The following is a 16274-nucleotide window of genomic DNA, read 5'->3' as shown; positions in this document are numbered from 1 at the left end:
ATGACGTGCAACGGTCAGTAAATTAGATGAAGCATAAACGTTTATGTCTGTGTAACTTTAATTAGGATTTTTATTTTATTCTTTTTTTAAAATCGTTTACGTCACAGGCTATTCTTATTTCATTATATTCCTACATATTTTGCATAGTGTACAAAGCCCTCTCTAAACAAAAAAACACGTTCATTAACAGTTTATTGCCACGCAATTTTTTTATAAAGCAGCTCACGTAGCTCCAGTAACCAGAAAACGTAATGAACATCAGATCCGGATTAGAGATTTTAGGAGTTCATTTAGGTTTAATTGTTCATTTGTTCTGTATACATTAAACCGCTATATTTTCTACTTGAGGGTCAAATTAAAACTTACAATGGAGCAAAATATTCAATTCATCTCTCTACAATAGTTTATCGTCTAAATTTTTTGTATAGTAAAATACATTTTGTGATCCAACGTCATTATGACTATTTATTGATATATTGTATAAACAATATATACTTCCTTCCTAAATTATGGAAAAACATTGTCTTATTTGTAATAAAACTGTTAGCAAAGTTTAAATAATGTAAAAATAGCTAAATAACGTAAATAACGTACAATTTAATACATAAAAAAATTTTCACCACAACCCATATGTTCATATCCAATACACACAACGAGACAGCATTTAAGTGGCTATGTATCTTACATGAACACATTTGCCATGCTTTTATATGGATGTTCGCATACATCTGGCCTGTAGTGACTCACATTTTCGATAGTTAAGAAACTACATTACATGCAGACGTGGCAAGGTTGGAAATAAAGCGTGTTCCGGCGTTTAGTGCTGTGCTAGTGTTTCACTGTGGTGCAATGATTTATGTTGTAAATAATGTCTAATATAATCGAGGGAAGCCTCTCTTAATCAACCAAATGGATACAAAAGAGAGTTCGGAATTTGATTATCGTTTAACACTTCAAGTATGGTTTATTTATTTTGTTTTCCATTTGATCAAACGTAAAATTACTTAGAGAGTGTAGAAATGAAAGTTGATAACACAGAAGAAGACCAAGAATATCAAAAGCAAAAAACCGCTGGTATTACAAGAAATTCTTAAGAAAATGTTGTATGGTCAATGTGGTATTTCAACGGTTTCTTGAGCACCACAGTCGAAAATCTATCAGATAATAGCCCACTTGCATTCTACAAATTACTAATTACTGATGACTTGATAAACTTGCTTGTTGAGGAAACAAATAGGTATACTGAACATACAATCAGTATATGTAATACAAGTGAATCAATGGCACCAAACCCATTCCTTACTAATTGGCATCCGACTGGAAGGCATGTGGAACTTTTGTGGGATTCAAACCCAAACGGAAGGGTTTGAATTCCAAACTTAGATTGAGAGACTACTGAAGCACTAATGTTATCCATCAAACTTCCATATATGAGGTGTCATATATGTCGCGAAACAGATTTGAAGCATTGCTGGCTTGTCTACACCTTTCAGATAATGAGTCTTGCCACCAGGAAATAGACTTTTCAAACTATAGTAGCTGACAAATATTTGTAATAAAAACTTTCAGAGCTAGATTGAAAGACTACTGAAGCACTAATGTTATACATCAAACTTCCATATATGAAGTGACACATGTGTCGCGAAACAGAGTTGAAGCATTGCTACTACACTTTTCAGATAATGAACCTTGCAAATAGATAGATCCCCGGATATAGACTTTTCAAACTACAGAGGCTGAGAGATATTTATAATAAAAACTTTCAATTGGTATCGACTCGAAAACAGTATATTTGCATTGATGAATCAATGGTACCAGTCAGCGGGAGACTATCACTCTTACAATATATACCAAGAAAGCGTCAGAAATATGGAGTAACAATATTCAAGCTTTGTAGAAAAGGAGGCTAAACATATAATACAAAGATATATGCTGGAAAGCAAAATAGACCAGTCGCTTAACCAATGGCACATCAATTGGTCATGTAATTGATGGAACCATTCCTAAACACAGGAAGAACAGTATTAACTGACAATTATCATAAAAGTGTCAGCATGGCTCATCAACTCAGGGTTTATCAGATTTACTGGATCTGAACATTATGGAGAAATAAAAAATGTCATACCCAGTGTATTATCAATAAGAAACTGCTACGAGGAGACATGAAAATTCTGCAGAGCAGCACAAATGTTGTCCTCGGCAAATAGCTTAACAAAAGAGAAGTTTTTTCTGACAAGTCATGTCCCATAATGACGCGAAATACAAACAAGAACTGGCACTAGAATGAAACCTTCTACCCTTATTGAGTACAATTCTGTTAAATCTTACATTGATATATCTGATCAAAAATCCTCATAAAGTAGCCCTCTTCGGTTAGTAGGTACAACTGTTGTTAACTCTTTAATTTTGTGTAATAAAGCCTTAGATACAAATATGGAAACAACATAATTTAGAGAAAATCTGATTACGGATTTATTTGTGAAAAAGGAATATAGAAATGATAATGATCTGGAACAATCCGTTTTAAACAAAAAATTCATGTGTTGAAATTGTTTTTTCAAAATCCATCATGTATCCTTGAAATAAAAATTTATTAAGAAACCATATTTTCGCTAGTATTTTGAGATTTTTGAATAAAAATGACTAAAAAGACCTGTGCAATTTCAAGTATGTATGTCTGATATACACAGGCTACGATCAATGTTAACACAGAAAATGTCTATCATAGTTCGTATGTATCAGAAATATAAACACTTGAAATGACAAAAAAAAGATTATAGAACACCATTTCTAATTGCCGAACTCACTTTCAAACGAAATCAATACCTAGCATATTTTCGAGAAAAATTTTTTTCTTGCTATGACTGCTCAAAACTGGCATGAGAGTCACAACGTAGTTTCTGCACAGCCATGGATAAATGAATTATTTTTATAAAGATTTGATACCGGTTTATTGCACAACCAATAATTTTTTACTTTAATGTTATTATTAACTTTTAACTATAAAAAACTAGATTTTCGTTCTGGTTCCTCAATTCGACCCTGATTGACCAATAATTTAAACTATTTTTGTTGGTGATATACAAGTTGTAACCTTGAGGTGCAAATTATTTGCTAATGTTTTATTATTCAACTATAAATTACAATAAATCGTTAAATAACACTTAAAAAAAAGAGATTCTTGCTTACGTCAGGTAAAAACAAAGCATAAGAGATAAGAGGACTAGTTAATGAATTATTCAAATAATTTTTGTCAAAAAAATTCAGGATAGCATTATAAAAATAATTTCCTTTAAGAAGATACTAAAAAACAAGATTGTTCAGTATCTTCTACCCTTTTGTATCACAAACAATCTCGGTCTCTCAAATCTGAGACGAACCCTTCTGTATTACAGTATCGCACTAGATTTGGAGAACAGACATTCGAGACATACATTCAATTATTTGCTGAAAAATATTTACCAAATTACTTAATTTTTTTGTTCATAGTTAATATTTTTCTACTTTAATTTGATTCAAAATTAAACCTATCATTTGAAGTCTGTCAAAAATCATAGTTTGAATCATAGGGACTGTTTCGTTCATACTGCTTAATATTTTTTATGGTTAAATACACAATCAACAAGATGGAAAGATTTGGACAATGACAGCTACTGTAAATGAAATAAAATCGCTTTAGACAAAAAACTAGTCGAAGAATTGAAAGTATTTTATACAAAAAAAAATAACAATATGAAAATTCCAAAAAAAGCTAATACCAAAAAATATAATATAGGATCGATAAAGAACGTCCTCTTGATATAAAAGGTACACCTCTCAATTGCAATTATATAAACATATCAGCAATCACTGCAGTCTAATCACATTTCAGTGCTGATATGGGTCGGGAAAATAGACTATTTGTAAAACAGACGCAAATCATCTATTAATCTTTGAATGCAAGATATGAAGAATACTTCTACTTCAGGTGCCATTCAGAGTTATCCCACATTGGCTATCACCATTGGGTGCTGCATTTGCTATCTCAGTCCATTCACGAATGTTTTTTATCCAAGAAAAATGTTTTCTTCATACACCTCTACGGCCTTCTATTTTGCATTTACGGATCAGTTGTAATATTCTATATCGATGTCCCCTCACTATTTGTCCCAGATAAGACATTTTCCGATGTTTAACAGTCTTTAGCAATTCTCTTTTTTTGTTGACCCTCCCTAGTAATTCCTCATTAGTTTATCTTCAGCATTCGTCTATGAATCCACATTTCCAATGCTTCAATTATGTTTATACTTAATACTTTTGAGTGTCCAAACTTCTGCTCCATACGAAAGTTAAGACCAAATCTAGCACTTAACCATTCTTTGTCTTAGTTCTAAACTGAGATGATTATTGCAAAGAAATGTCTTCATTTTCATAAAAGTAGTTTTAGTAATTGCTATTCTTCATTTTATTTCTGGATCTGGTTGGTCCGTTATGACAGTTCCTAAATATGTAATTTTGTTAACTTTTTCAACTTGGACTCTACTTAATTGAATCTCTGCATCTGAATCTGGGTTACAACTAAAGACTAAAAATTTGATTTTGTTTCGAGTTAACGTTAATGCCTACTTCCTTCCCTACTTCGTAAGGGTATGTCTTTCAAGCAGAATTTGGAGACCTTCAATATTTTCTGACGGAATTACTGTATCGTCCACGTGTTGATTTTGATTCCATATGACTGTCTCTCAAGTGCCTTTTTAAATAGCTGGTCCGAGTAAACATTGAACAATGTTGGGGACAAAATGCAACCTTGTCTGACTCCTCGTTGTATGGACATTTCGTCGGTGTAATTGTCTCCAATGTTTACGATACGAATATAATATAAAGAAACGAGGGATGTAATATTTACAAAAGTAGGTACGTTAAGATGTACGATAGCAAAATGAAAGTATACAAGACAACAGCACGACCAATCCTAACATATGCAGCGGAGACAAGGACCGATACAAGAAAGACGAAACAAAAAATCAACAATATCAAATGAAAGTATTAAGATCAATAGCGGGCATATCATTAAGAGACAGACAAATCAACAGAAGTAAGTATACGCGAACAATGCAAAATTTAAAATATTAACAGGTGGATAAAAACAAGAAAAAAAACTGGAAAAAACATGTAAACTGAATGGGACCAGATAGATTAGCGAACATCTGTAAAAACAACAAGCCGTATAGCAGAAGACCCGTTGGAAGGCCGCCAAAAAGGTGGAAAATAATGTACAGTCAACAACGACTGAAACAGAATAAGAGGCAGACAAACAGGAGTAATCCTAGTCGCACGAAGAAGTTAAGATGTGCAGAACACTTACCAATAGCGAATAAAAACTACCCTCCTAGGCGAATTTTATAGAGGTTTTTGGTAAATAGTAGTAGAACAAGACTGGGAGACTGAGATGGTTGTCTAGACAAGAACGCGAGAAAGTACAGACGCAACTAGAGCTGTAGTACGGTAGAGTTGTAGCTCTTAATAAGTGGAACAGCCAAAAAGAGAAGTTTATATATAGTTCAGCGTAATTAAAGGAAAGCTAGCTCAATTTTTTCAACTGCGACCGCTCCTTTTATTTTCGATCTCTTTCCCCGCAAATAGTATGATATTCCGCATAGAGTATTTTATAATGCAGTGATTTTCTACCATTTCGCTTTTTGCGAAGGTATATTCTCTTCTTAGAGTGCCGTCTCCGTACAGAGGTTGGCAATTATAATGGCTATTTTTATTTTTGAACTTGCTGCTCTAAACAAATCAAACGTTCTGTATTGATACCAATCACGTAGATTCTTCAACCAAGAACTCTGCATTCGGCCAAGAGATCTTTCTTAAACTTTTTTCCAGTACTTCTTTATTTGTAATTATATCAGTCCATGATATTTGTAATACTCTGCGATATAACCAGAGTTCGAAAGCCTCGATTCTTTTTAAATTGCATTTTTTAATGTCCCAGTCTCAGTTCCATATAATAATATTCATTATTCAAAATATATAACATCGAATGGTACGTAGTCTGATTTCCAAATTAAGATTTCAACTCCCGTTCCAGAGTAGCTTCACTCGTATAAATGCTGATCTAGCAGTCTCTATTCGTCGTTTATTTCTGCAGTATGATCATGACCATTAGTATACTACCATTTTTCAAATAGTACAGTAAAATTTCAAACAGACAAGTTGAACTTATACAAACATTTAGTATTGCACGAAAAAACACACGGAATTCGGAATTATCAATTCAAATTAGAGATTAGCATAACTCTAAATATGGACTTGATGAGTACACAAAAAAGATGAACAGAAACATTGTGAAAAATCACAAAGCAATTAGATAAGATTACAACTAACGGTATGGCGTTGAGAGTCACCGTATATTATTTGTTACCGTAAGTAAATAAGTTCAATTCTTTTTTAGTATTCTGCGTAACTTATTTATGTTTATTTCAACTCTAGTTTTAGACAGCTAGATTCAATCACTACAATCTAACAGTAGCTTCTCTCGTTTTCTATACAAAGCTTGTATCTAGAAGATCTATCTTTGGGCCTCGAAATCTTTCTACTTTCAGTCTCAAATTGCCTCTTCAATCACTTCCTAGTGCTGTCTCACTCTGACCGCCAACGTCGCCCAGATGACAGTGGTATTCAAAGCGTTATCACCCAATACCATGATGACAAATATCTCGAATAAGTTGAATATACCATATTAACGAGAAGGTATTGTTGTGTTACATACCCCTGATTACGGCATGTGCTATATCGATGTCGAGAATTATCTCTTCACCACCGAAAATATTCCACACACCATTTCTATCCATGCGGGTATGTCCTTGTCGCCGGTAAGCTGTTCCAGAACATTTCATTCTAGCGGCCTTTGATCATTAATATTGGCAAATTGTTTTGTAAGCCATATCATTGTAATTTGAATTTGTGATGTTTGTAATTAAGTGAGTTTTTGGAGTTAAAATAAAGTTAGCTAAACCACATTGTGTTTCACTAAATCTCTGAACCCACAGAAAAACGTAACAGCATTAATCGGCATGAACACGCGGTCGCATTTAATTAACACCATTAAATTAAAAAAACATCACACCTTGGTCATATAATGGGCAATAAAAAGGTTATACCAATTCGTAATATTACTGATATTAAAAGCTAAGATCAAAGGAGAGAGGAGTATAAGACAACACATAAAATAATCTACAAGTATGTATAAGAATATGGTTTACATTAAGAAAAAAGAAAAGATATAGTGCCGGAACTACAAAACTTTTCTCTGAAGTATTGATCCATCCCTATACCGTTTCTGTAAATAGTTGAAGCCGCATAGTAAAACAAATGTCAAAAATTTCAACTTAATGTTTCCTTTTCAAACAAATAAAAATTGAATGAACTAGGTGTTCGGATAGCCGTTCTCTTTGAACTATTTTTACTTAAAGGATATCAAGGTTTATTTTTAACCAGGTGTTTTATTTTTTATACGTTAACGGCTTGCTAGCCTTCATTCATGCTATCGCTCTAACTTCCATTCATTTTGATTAAAATCCCGAATGAATGAATTCGGTTTTCCGCAATTTCGTATCTAAGTGTGTCGCAGGCGGGCCCAAATGGGGGATTATGTCTTAAAAACACGGAAAATCGCTTTTTCTCGATGAATAACTGTAGCCAATATATACTTATACTGATACTCTTATCTTTTCACTATGGACGTTTGTTTACCAAAACAATGGGATAAAATCTCAGACGTTGAATTTCGGGATAATAGAAATACGGAAAACAAGGTTTCGGTTAAGAGTGCATTATGCTATCTTTTATACGCAGATTTTACAATGTAGAGCTTTTACACACCTGGGCTGTGGATATGCTGTACATACTTTTAATTCTGTTTTAACACTACTGTCTGCCGAAGTGAAAATTATCCTACGTTTTTAAGAAAATAAAAGTGTTGTGGTGAACGGCTGTAGAATTCACTATATAAAAGTATGTCAAAGACGAACTCTAAACTTTTGGTACTATTCATAAAATTTCACTTTTATTTACATTCTGGCTACCCGTTCTGGACATCGGTCATTATTTCGTATACTTTTAGTAACGATACTAAGTTTGTCCTTTTCCTTTTCTTATATTATATTATAAACCTCAAGACAGTCAGAACACCTTTTTCTTATTTCTTTCGATGAATTTCCATATATTGTCTGACACTATTTCTACTAATGCGGATCATTTAAAACACTTCTTTATGTATACTTTTTAAATCTATACATTATTTCGGATTTGTCGGTATGTGTTATCTTATTGTTTGTGTCCGTCCTAAATACTACCTACCCTACGTCTTCTATTCTGTTTGTTTTAAGACATATGTTTTTATTACCAAGGCTATTGTTCTTCCAGTGTTATTTTCTTCGTATGCTGTTCATCTTTCTCTATTCTGGATTGCTCGTACTGCACTAACGAATTTTGTATATCCAGTAGTTTCTCCAACATGTAACCATATCAGAGTATGTAGTTCCTCTACCCACCAATCCCTCAGGATTTGGCTGGACCATTAGCCTCCCAATATTGTCGGCACGTCCGATAGGACCAAAATGCTTAATATACTTGTAAATATAAAGCTAGAGACCCGCCGTGGGTTGTTAACCTTCCCAAGAACTAATGAGCTGTTTATCCTTCAGACTATCCAAAAGTATTCTAAAGTTTTCTTCTCTAATATCATCTCTCAAATGCGTTAAATATCTCCTCTGCTGTTCAAATTATTGGGAAAACAAGGATTCGTACGATAGTTATATTCGTGCGGTATTTTTTATTATATTATTGTTTTTCCATTATTGGCGAGTTGAGACAGCTGTTCTGTCCACCTGAATACGTCATCCAATTTCCTGTTCAGTTCCCTTAGTTATTGACGTCATCACCCGACATATACATAAACTTATCGACCACTTCATAACCGGCACTATTTTAAGTGAACATCCTTTTTCGTTGTTGGTAATGTCGCAAATCCTTATCTTGGTATTGGTTACTAATTCTTAAACCAAGTTCATAACTTAATGTTTAATTTTTTAAATTTAGATAGACTTAGGGATAATGAGTCTGATTAGATGATTTCGTTGCTTCGTTGTGCTCATGAAAACTTTGGCTTGCAAAAACTTTGATCAAATGCTTCAGGATACCTATATTATTAATATGTGACTAGAGTAGATGTCATCGGAAGTTAAGGCCAAGCGCAGGATACCTATATTATTAATATGTGACTAAAGTAGATGTCATCGGAAGTTAGGGCCAAGCGCACTAGGCAGCCTGACTGCGGCAGCCGACATGAGCAGCCAATCGACCGCCATTTGTGTCCGTTCCAAAGGCTTATTTCAAACCTATTTTAAGGATGTTAGTAGATTCCCAGATCAGTTTTTTAACAACTATACAAGAATGTCAGTTCAATCGTTTGATAATCTTTTGGACTAATTCTCATCACTTTATTCTACAGAAGATATATCCAAAATCGCCTTACGGCTTTCAAATTCCCGAATTCATTTTTCGGTGTCAAAATTAATTTAAAAACGTTGGAGATAGGTGTGGTTAACACGACAAGTGTGCAAAGACTGTAAAAACGTTGTGTATAGATTTGGTTGACACCAAAAGTGCGAGGAGAGTGTGGAGACTGAAGGCAGCCACATTCATTTCCCTTCAGAATCTCCACTCGCTTTGCCTGATGGCAGCCAACGAGCTGCCGGTGCACCGTGCGCGTTCTAGTGGCTGCCGCAGCCATGAATTCTTGGCTGCCTAGTGCGTGGGATCCCGTAAGCCATCGGGATGTGAGCGCAACCTGGCGGCGACAGCCAGGCTACCTAGGGCACGGGGAGCCGTCTTGTCCGTGTTCCTAATCTACGAAACATATACACATGAGGGTATTGTATGACACTGCCTTTCCTTCTTCCCTTCAAAAAACTAATTGTTGGGAAACTATCTTTCAAGTGGTTATTTGATCTAACCTATTTGATTTAACCTAATCTGCAAAATATGATCTTGGATGAGCTATCGATAAGATTAGTCTTTAATTGAGGAATTTTTTAGTGGAAACGTTCTTATCCCCTGCAGAATTATTATCTAGTAACGGACCATTTCAGTTTTATCAGAATTATTATCCAGTTTCAGTAACGAAATATTTGTCAGTTATTAGTTCGCAAAAATGTTTTTTAGGTGGGAGAAAATTGATAAAGCCTTGTAGGCTGGTTTTTAGATTCGCCCGCTGTACATAATCTTTGATCAGAAAAAAATTGAAGTTCTGGTTATACAGGAACGAAATGAAGTTCTGGATGTAAGTAAAATCACCAACCCAAAATCACCGTTTTATTGACACTAACCCGATTTGTAACGACTTGAAGCGTTAGGACCTCTGATTGATTTTTACCAAGTACACTCTCTATGATCTGTTACGTGCTTTTATAAATAAATTACGAGGTGAAGCTATACGCTTCAAGTCTTATTACAAATATGATTAAACAAATAATTGTTACAACTTAAGCAGCATGTGGCAACAAATAACCTTAGACTACATATGCAATAATATTTGAGAAATTAGCGTTCTTTACACGAGGCAATAAAATCCATTGTTTCTCTCTCTCTTGTCGTTTCCTCATTGCTGAGGATCGTGATTTCCTACAATGCGGGCTGCTCTACAATTCTCTCCATCTCTTGCGATTTTGGGCTGCTCTCATGGACTCGGAAAACGTCTCTCCAGTGGCTTTCTGTACTTGATCTGACCATCGGATAGGTGAGCGTCCTCTGCCTCCATCCATTGTTTAATCGAAGAAATTAAACACCAGCTAAGAATTGTATCACTAGCCATCATGTTCAACTTCTTGTTTTATTTATTCTACTAGCGTTAATTTTGCTAAAAACTTCCCTAATAGTCTATATATATTAAATAATTTCTTTACCGCTTCACCTATAAAATCTGAAAACGACTGACACTTCCAAGATAAAAATCATACCATAGAAAGGCTTAAAAATAGAATTTCTTTTATGAACTTGTTTGTCAAGCAAGGGACAGATGTGGTAGAAAACAATCATACTAATTAAATCATATTCATATTTCTATGATGCAAGTCGCAAGATATGGAGACGGAGAGGAAACCAAAGCGTGTAAATAAATAGCTCGTAAACTGACGATGGAAATGATGGTAATAATGATAAATTGGCAAAATATGTTTGTGCTAAAACGTTTCTTATGATTAATACTCGCACGGTTGCCCATAATAAAATGGTTTCCCGCATTTTACGTGTATAAAAATCTCCCATGAACCCACTTCAATGTCACCATGTTGCTATGATGCACAATAAAGTTTATATTTAGAAATATATCATGGTTTTATATTTTACTAGGAAAGATTTTTGTTCATAATTTAAAACTTACTAACTACAGAACATATATCAAGTTTGCTTTTTAATTATCTGTAAACGTTCCAAATGAAATCACTCTTTATAAATAATTTATGGGTTCCAAGAAGCTAATAGTGGTTAGTCTGAAATTGATTTATTGAAGCAACTCACTCTCGGACTGTTTCTATCGACTAGTCCCTATATGGTTTTATTGGTAATTGAAAATAAATTGCAAAACTCACCTTGCAACCGTGGTGGTAGTGTTGTGCGAGGGATCGCTGATGTTCCGTCTTTGTTTCCTCTGTAAAATTACAATAAAAAATTAATTCGTTTTAACGAACTTTTCGATTTAACACGTATTTATAATTTTCTTGCAAGAGTCAACATGAAATAGATTCATTGATATTATATATTCTAGGGAATCTTTCACAACGATTAGAATGTTTTATACCAGAATGTTACCAACGACTAGGACAGCCATAGGACTTCAAAGAAAAGCCTGATATTTAAGTTTATAAATTCATAGAAAACTCAAAAGAAACCGTGTCAAAACCGTTCAGGTTGAACTGTTAAGAAAATGAGAATTTGTACTGTTTCTTCTTAGCGGTCTAGGCGACCAATGTAACTAATAACAGCAATGACAACCAACATCACAAGAGAAAAAGTTGCTCAACCACTGCAAAGAATAAAGAAAAGTAAATTAGTTGGATAGGACGATATGGCTCTAGATGTATTGGTGAGGGTTATGGAAAACAGAAAGAAGTTGACTATCAGGTATGTTAATAGAATTATGAAAGCGAAACAAACGCGACATAGAAATGTTCAACAATGTAAAAACTATATAACTATAAAGTTAGTTAGTGACACCACGCAAATATGGGAGATAATCTGAAACATTGATACGGGAAGAAACAGATATATTCAAAAATTATTTGAATTACGCAAAGTAGATCAACAACTGTATCACTTCCACTAACGACACTTTATCTTATATCTTGAATGCAAGGTAAAACCGGTTGAAGACAAAAAATGTGTGCAGAAAACTTATTAAAGTTTTAAGTCTTTGAAGGATTTAGCTCTAAATTGACCATCATGATAATTATTTGATCGTTATTCAAAATTTTCTTTTTCACTGTCCTCTGTAGCTCTACATGGCAAATAACGCGATATTTGTTTGCACGGACAAAGCAAAACATATGGTACTTTCACGTTTCATAGCATTTTAAGCGATACTGACAGGTCTTTAACTCCTGCGAAGTAATAACTATAAAGCACAGTTATAGTTATAACAGGAATAACAGAATGAAAGAAATCAACAGAACAATCAAGAAAGAATTGAGACCATATAAACAAATGTCCAAATGAAACACGACCACACAACATTCTCAGAAAGATTCGATAAGCCACTGTTCAATACACGAGGAGACCCACAACCCTCACAATGAATAAAGACGGGAACACCGACGATGTACACCAGAAAGTGTACATCGAAGAAATTTTGCAGAACTTTCGAATCAAGAAATGAATTGCATGATAGCACGTCAATACTAGAGAGCGAGGTGAAAGCGAGGAAAGAACAGTCTAAGAACGGTAAGGCCAGAGGTAATTTGTACTGGAAGTTGACCAACCAGGTGAAAATCAAGCGAGGAGTAAGACAGGGCTGTATGCTCTCGCTGACTCCTTTGAATATATACTCAGAAGAAATTTCACTGAAGCTCTCACGAACCTAGAATTAACGAATAGGAATCTGGATTAATAGAGAATACATCAAAAACCTCAGCTACGCTAACGACACTGCGCTGCTAGCAACCAACCTAAATGATCTACAGACCTTATTACTGGGCCGCGAGAGAACTTCCGAGACCTCAACATTAGGAAAATCAACTTCATGGTCATCAGCCGTACAGGTCTAGATCCCGGGGTGCTAATGGCACTGAATTATAAGATCGATAGAGTCTACAGATTTAGCTACCTCGGAACTATTAGCAATTATTTCACAATGGGACCCCGCTGAATAAATTAGGTCCAGGATCGAAATTGCACGATCCACATTTACCACGATAATCTTTACTGTGCTGCAGTGACCTGAGTTTTGAGATAAATATGTGGATAGTGATGTACTATGTTTTTCCGGTGCTACAATACGAAGTCGAAGCTTGGACACTGAGATAAGCCACTGAAAAGAAGATCGAAGCGTTCGAAATGTGTATCTACTGGAGGATATTGAAGATATATTATGTGGACCATGTCACCAACGTCGCATGAGAAAAGAAAAAGAAGTGGTTAACTTAATGAATCAACGTAAGCTTGAGTACGGCCTCGTAATATGCAACGAAGAAAGATATCAAATTCTTCTATCAAACTCGTCATGCAGGGCAAAGTATTTGGAACGGTCAACAAAACCACTGATGATCGCCTACATACGGACTGGATAATGCACTAAAGAAGAAGTGCTTGAAATGCTACAAACGCGAAAGTACTCTACGTTTCACAAAGATCGGTAGGACAAAAAAGAAAAACGAATGGTTATATGTATTTAAATATGACATGAGCTAACGTGTATTTAAAAATGAAACAGAGGCCAGTGTTACCTCGTTTATTTCAAAGCCAATATCTTTAAAATTTGACTTAAATTTTTGCGAAGAATTGGACTTGCAACTTAACATACAAAAAAAGACTTAAAACGTGTAAGTATGTTAGTACTAACCTTTTCTGACTGTTCCTTTACACTTTCTGACCTATTGATATTGCTATTGTGTTTCCTATGGTTTCCCGCAGCTGGAAGGATGGTACTGCTGCAAAAAGAAAAATATATATATTACTTACTAATAGTAATGAAACATGTAACGTTGTTTAAACTTAAAAAAAAGCACCGTTCTTACTGCTCTATACTCCTGAAAAAATAATCAAGAAACATTCACATTTTTAGCTGTACCGCTAATCATGTTTTAAGGGAAATTAAAAAATATCGTGAAACCAAAAATATTGAGTAACTTAACTTTTAGAAATAAATCAGAAACTGCAAAGAACTGTTTGCGAAGAATGAGAACATTAAAGAGGGTACTTTAGAGTATAAATTAAATCACATGAACCACTTAAATGTTCTGAAGCTATTTTCTTGTGGAATCTTAATGAAATTACTATTTTTATTGGGAAAAACCACAAGTTAAACGAATTTTGTTTTTTGTTACTTGGTGAAAAATTCTTCTATTATAATAATTTAATTTTATCTGACTCATTCATATTAACAATTCAGACATACAGTCCGTTCTCTCTCTCGTATCTTTTAATGTCTATTGTTATAATAGTGAAATTTGGAGAGGGGTAATAAACAGACGAAGGCTTCTCAACTAGTCATAACAGGTGACGTAATAGTGACAGATGACATTACAGCGCCACTGTGACAGATAATTTTAAATGGGACCTTATGATAAGTGATACCTCGTTTGAAAGGTCTTAAAAATACCTATTCAGTCATAATAATTTTGTTTGAGTTTAAGCTCATTTTGATGAATAAATTAAATAAATACTAAAATTGTAGCTTCTCATTTAATTAATAAATATTTAACAATCAGTTCTTATAGTAAGTGTTAAAAATCTTCTCCATCTACTTCCTAACAGTAATGCATGCTATTTCTAAACTCTTGTCGTACTCGTTCAAATGTGTCGGGGGAAATTGCCCTACATTCTTCAACAATTCGTTGTTTCAAAATGTCAATATTGTCGGATGCTGTAGGGTAAACTTTAGATTTCAAGTATCCCAACAGAAAAAAATCTAAGGGTGTGAGGTCCGCTGACCGAGCTGGCCATTCTATCGTACCTCGTCGTCCAATCCATCTACCACTATATTCCCCATCTAAATAACGTCTTACTGCACCATAATGGTGTGCAGGAGCACCATCTTGTTGAAACGTTATTTCCAAGTTGCCGAATTCATCTGGATTATCCTCAAGAATTTCAAGTATTAACGATTCAATTGCATTTTGTAACATCTCCAGATAAACTTCACCGGTAAGTTAGTATTGAGAAAAACAGGCCAAACTATGTGGTTTCCCAAAATACCTGCCCAAACATTTATTTTTTTTGGAAATTGAGTATGTGTTTCACGAAAGACGTGAGGATTTGTATCACTCCAATACCTCACATTGTGTGTGTTAGGATTTCCATTGAGGCAAAAAGTCACTAAAACAAATTGTTTTTATGTAATTGGTCTGTTGGTTAATTTTATTGGACATATTTTCACAGAATTCTAGTCTTGGTCGAGGATGAAATTTGTTTTCAGCCAACACTCGGAATACTGTCTTTTGACTGATTCCATAGATAGATGCAACTTGGGCTGTAGAAGAAGTAGGATTCACTACCATTTCTGAAATTATGTCCAGATCGGTTGAAATCTTGAACACTACCTATTTGTTTAAACTTCCGAAGAAGCTTCCTCAAATAAGCTCTCGATGTAGGGCGATTGGGGTACCTCTCATTAAAAAGGCGTCCCGCTGCATGAAAATTATTTTCACATTTACCAATTATTAACACAGCTACTACTTTGTCGGCTACAGTACGTACCATTCTGCTTTTGTAAAAATTTAAACGTCTTGTTAAACAATAAATAAACTAAATATTAACTAAGAACAACTAACTAAAAACAACTTGACTAAACTAAGTAGAAACAGAAACTAAATATTCAGGTATAAACGCGTTTGCAAACTAAAAATAACTAGATAATTGACTAAACTAAGGAGAAAGAGAAAATAAATATTGAGCTGTAAACGCTTTTGCAAACTAAAAACAACTAGAGAATTGACATACATCAACTTTTTTGAAAAATTACCAAAGGCGGACGTTAGAATTTTTATGAATTAAACGCCAAACTAGAATTTTAGTATTTA

The 16274-nt window shown here is 34.3% G+C and overlaps 1 protein-coding gene across 8 annotated transcripts in view; it reads right to left on the bottom strand.

Annotated features, from left to right (window-relative positions):
* The window catches only part of RhoGEF2 (Rho guanine nucleotide exchange factor 2), a 498291-nt gene that overhangs the window by 105956 nt on the left and 376061 nt on the right, over positions 1-16274 (bottom strand). For 7 of the 8 annotated variants that reach the window (XM_072519486.1, XM_072519503.1, XM_072519501.1 and 4 more), the window contains 2 exons: positions 14096-14183; positions 11631-11689 (listed from right to left, as the gene is read on the bottom strand). In XM_072519486.1, the coding sequence (XP_072375587.1) occupies positions 11631-11689; positions 14096-14183 (147 nt within the window). The remainder of the gene's footprint in view (positions 1-11630; positions 11690-14095; positions 14184-16274) is intronic. The other variant, XM_072519498.1, reaches the window with a different exon arrangement.

This window comes from Diabrotica undecimpunctata, chromosome 1 (assembly GCF_040954645.1).
Source record: "Diabrotica undecimpunctata isolate CICGRU chromosome 1, icDiaUnde3, whole genome shotgun sequence".
In the NCBI taxonomy this organism is placed as follows: domain Eukaryota; kingdom Metazoa; phylum Arthropoda; class Insecta; order Coleoptera; family Chrysomelidae; genus Diabrotica; species Diabrotica undecimpunctata.
The sequence above is the reverse complement of the archived record's forward strand: the minus strand, read 5'-3'. Positions and strand labels throughout refer to the sequence as shown.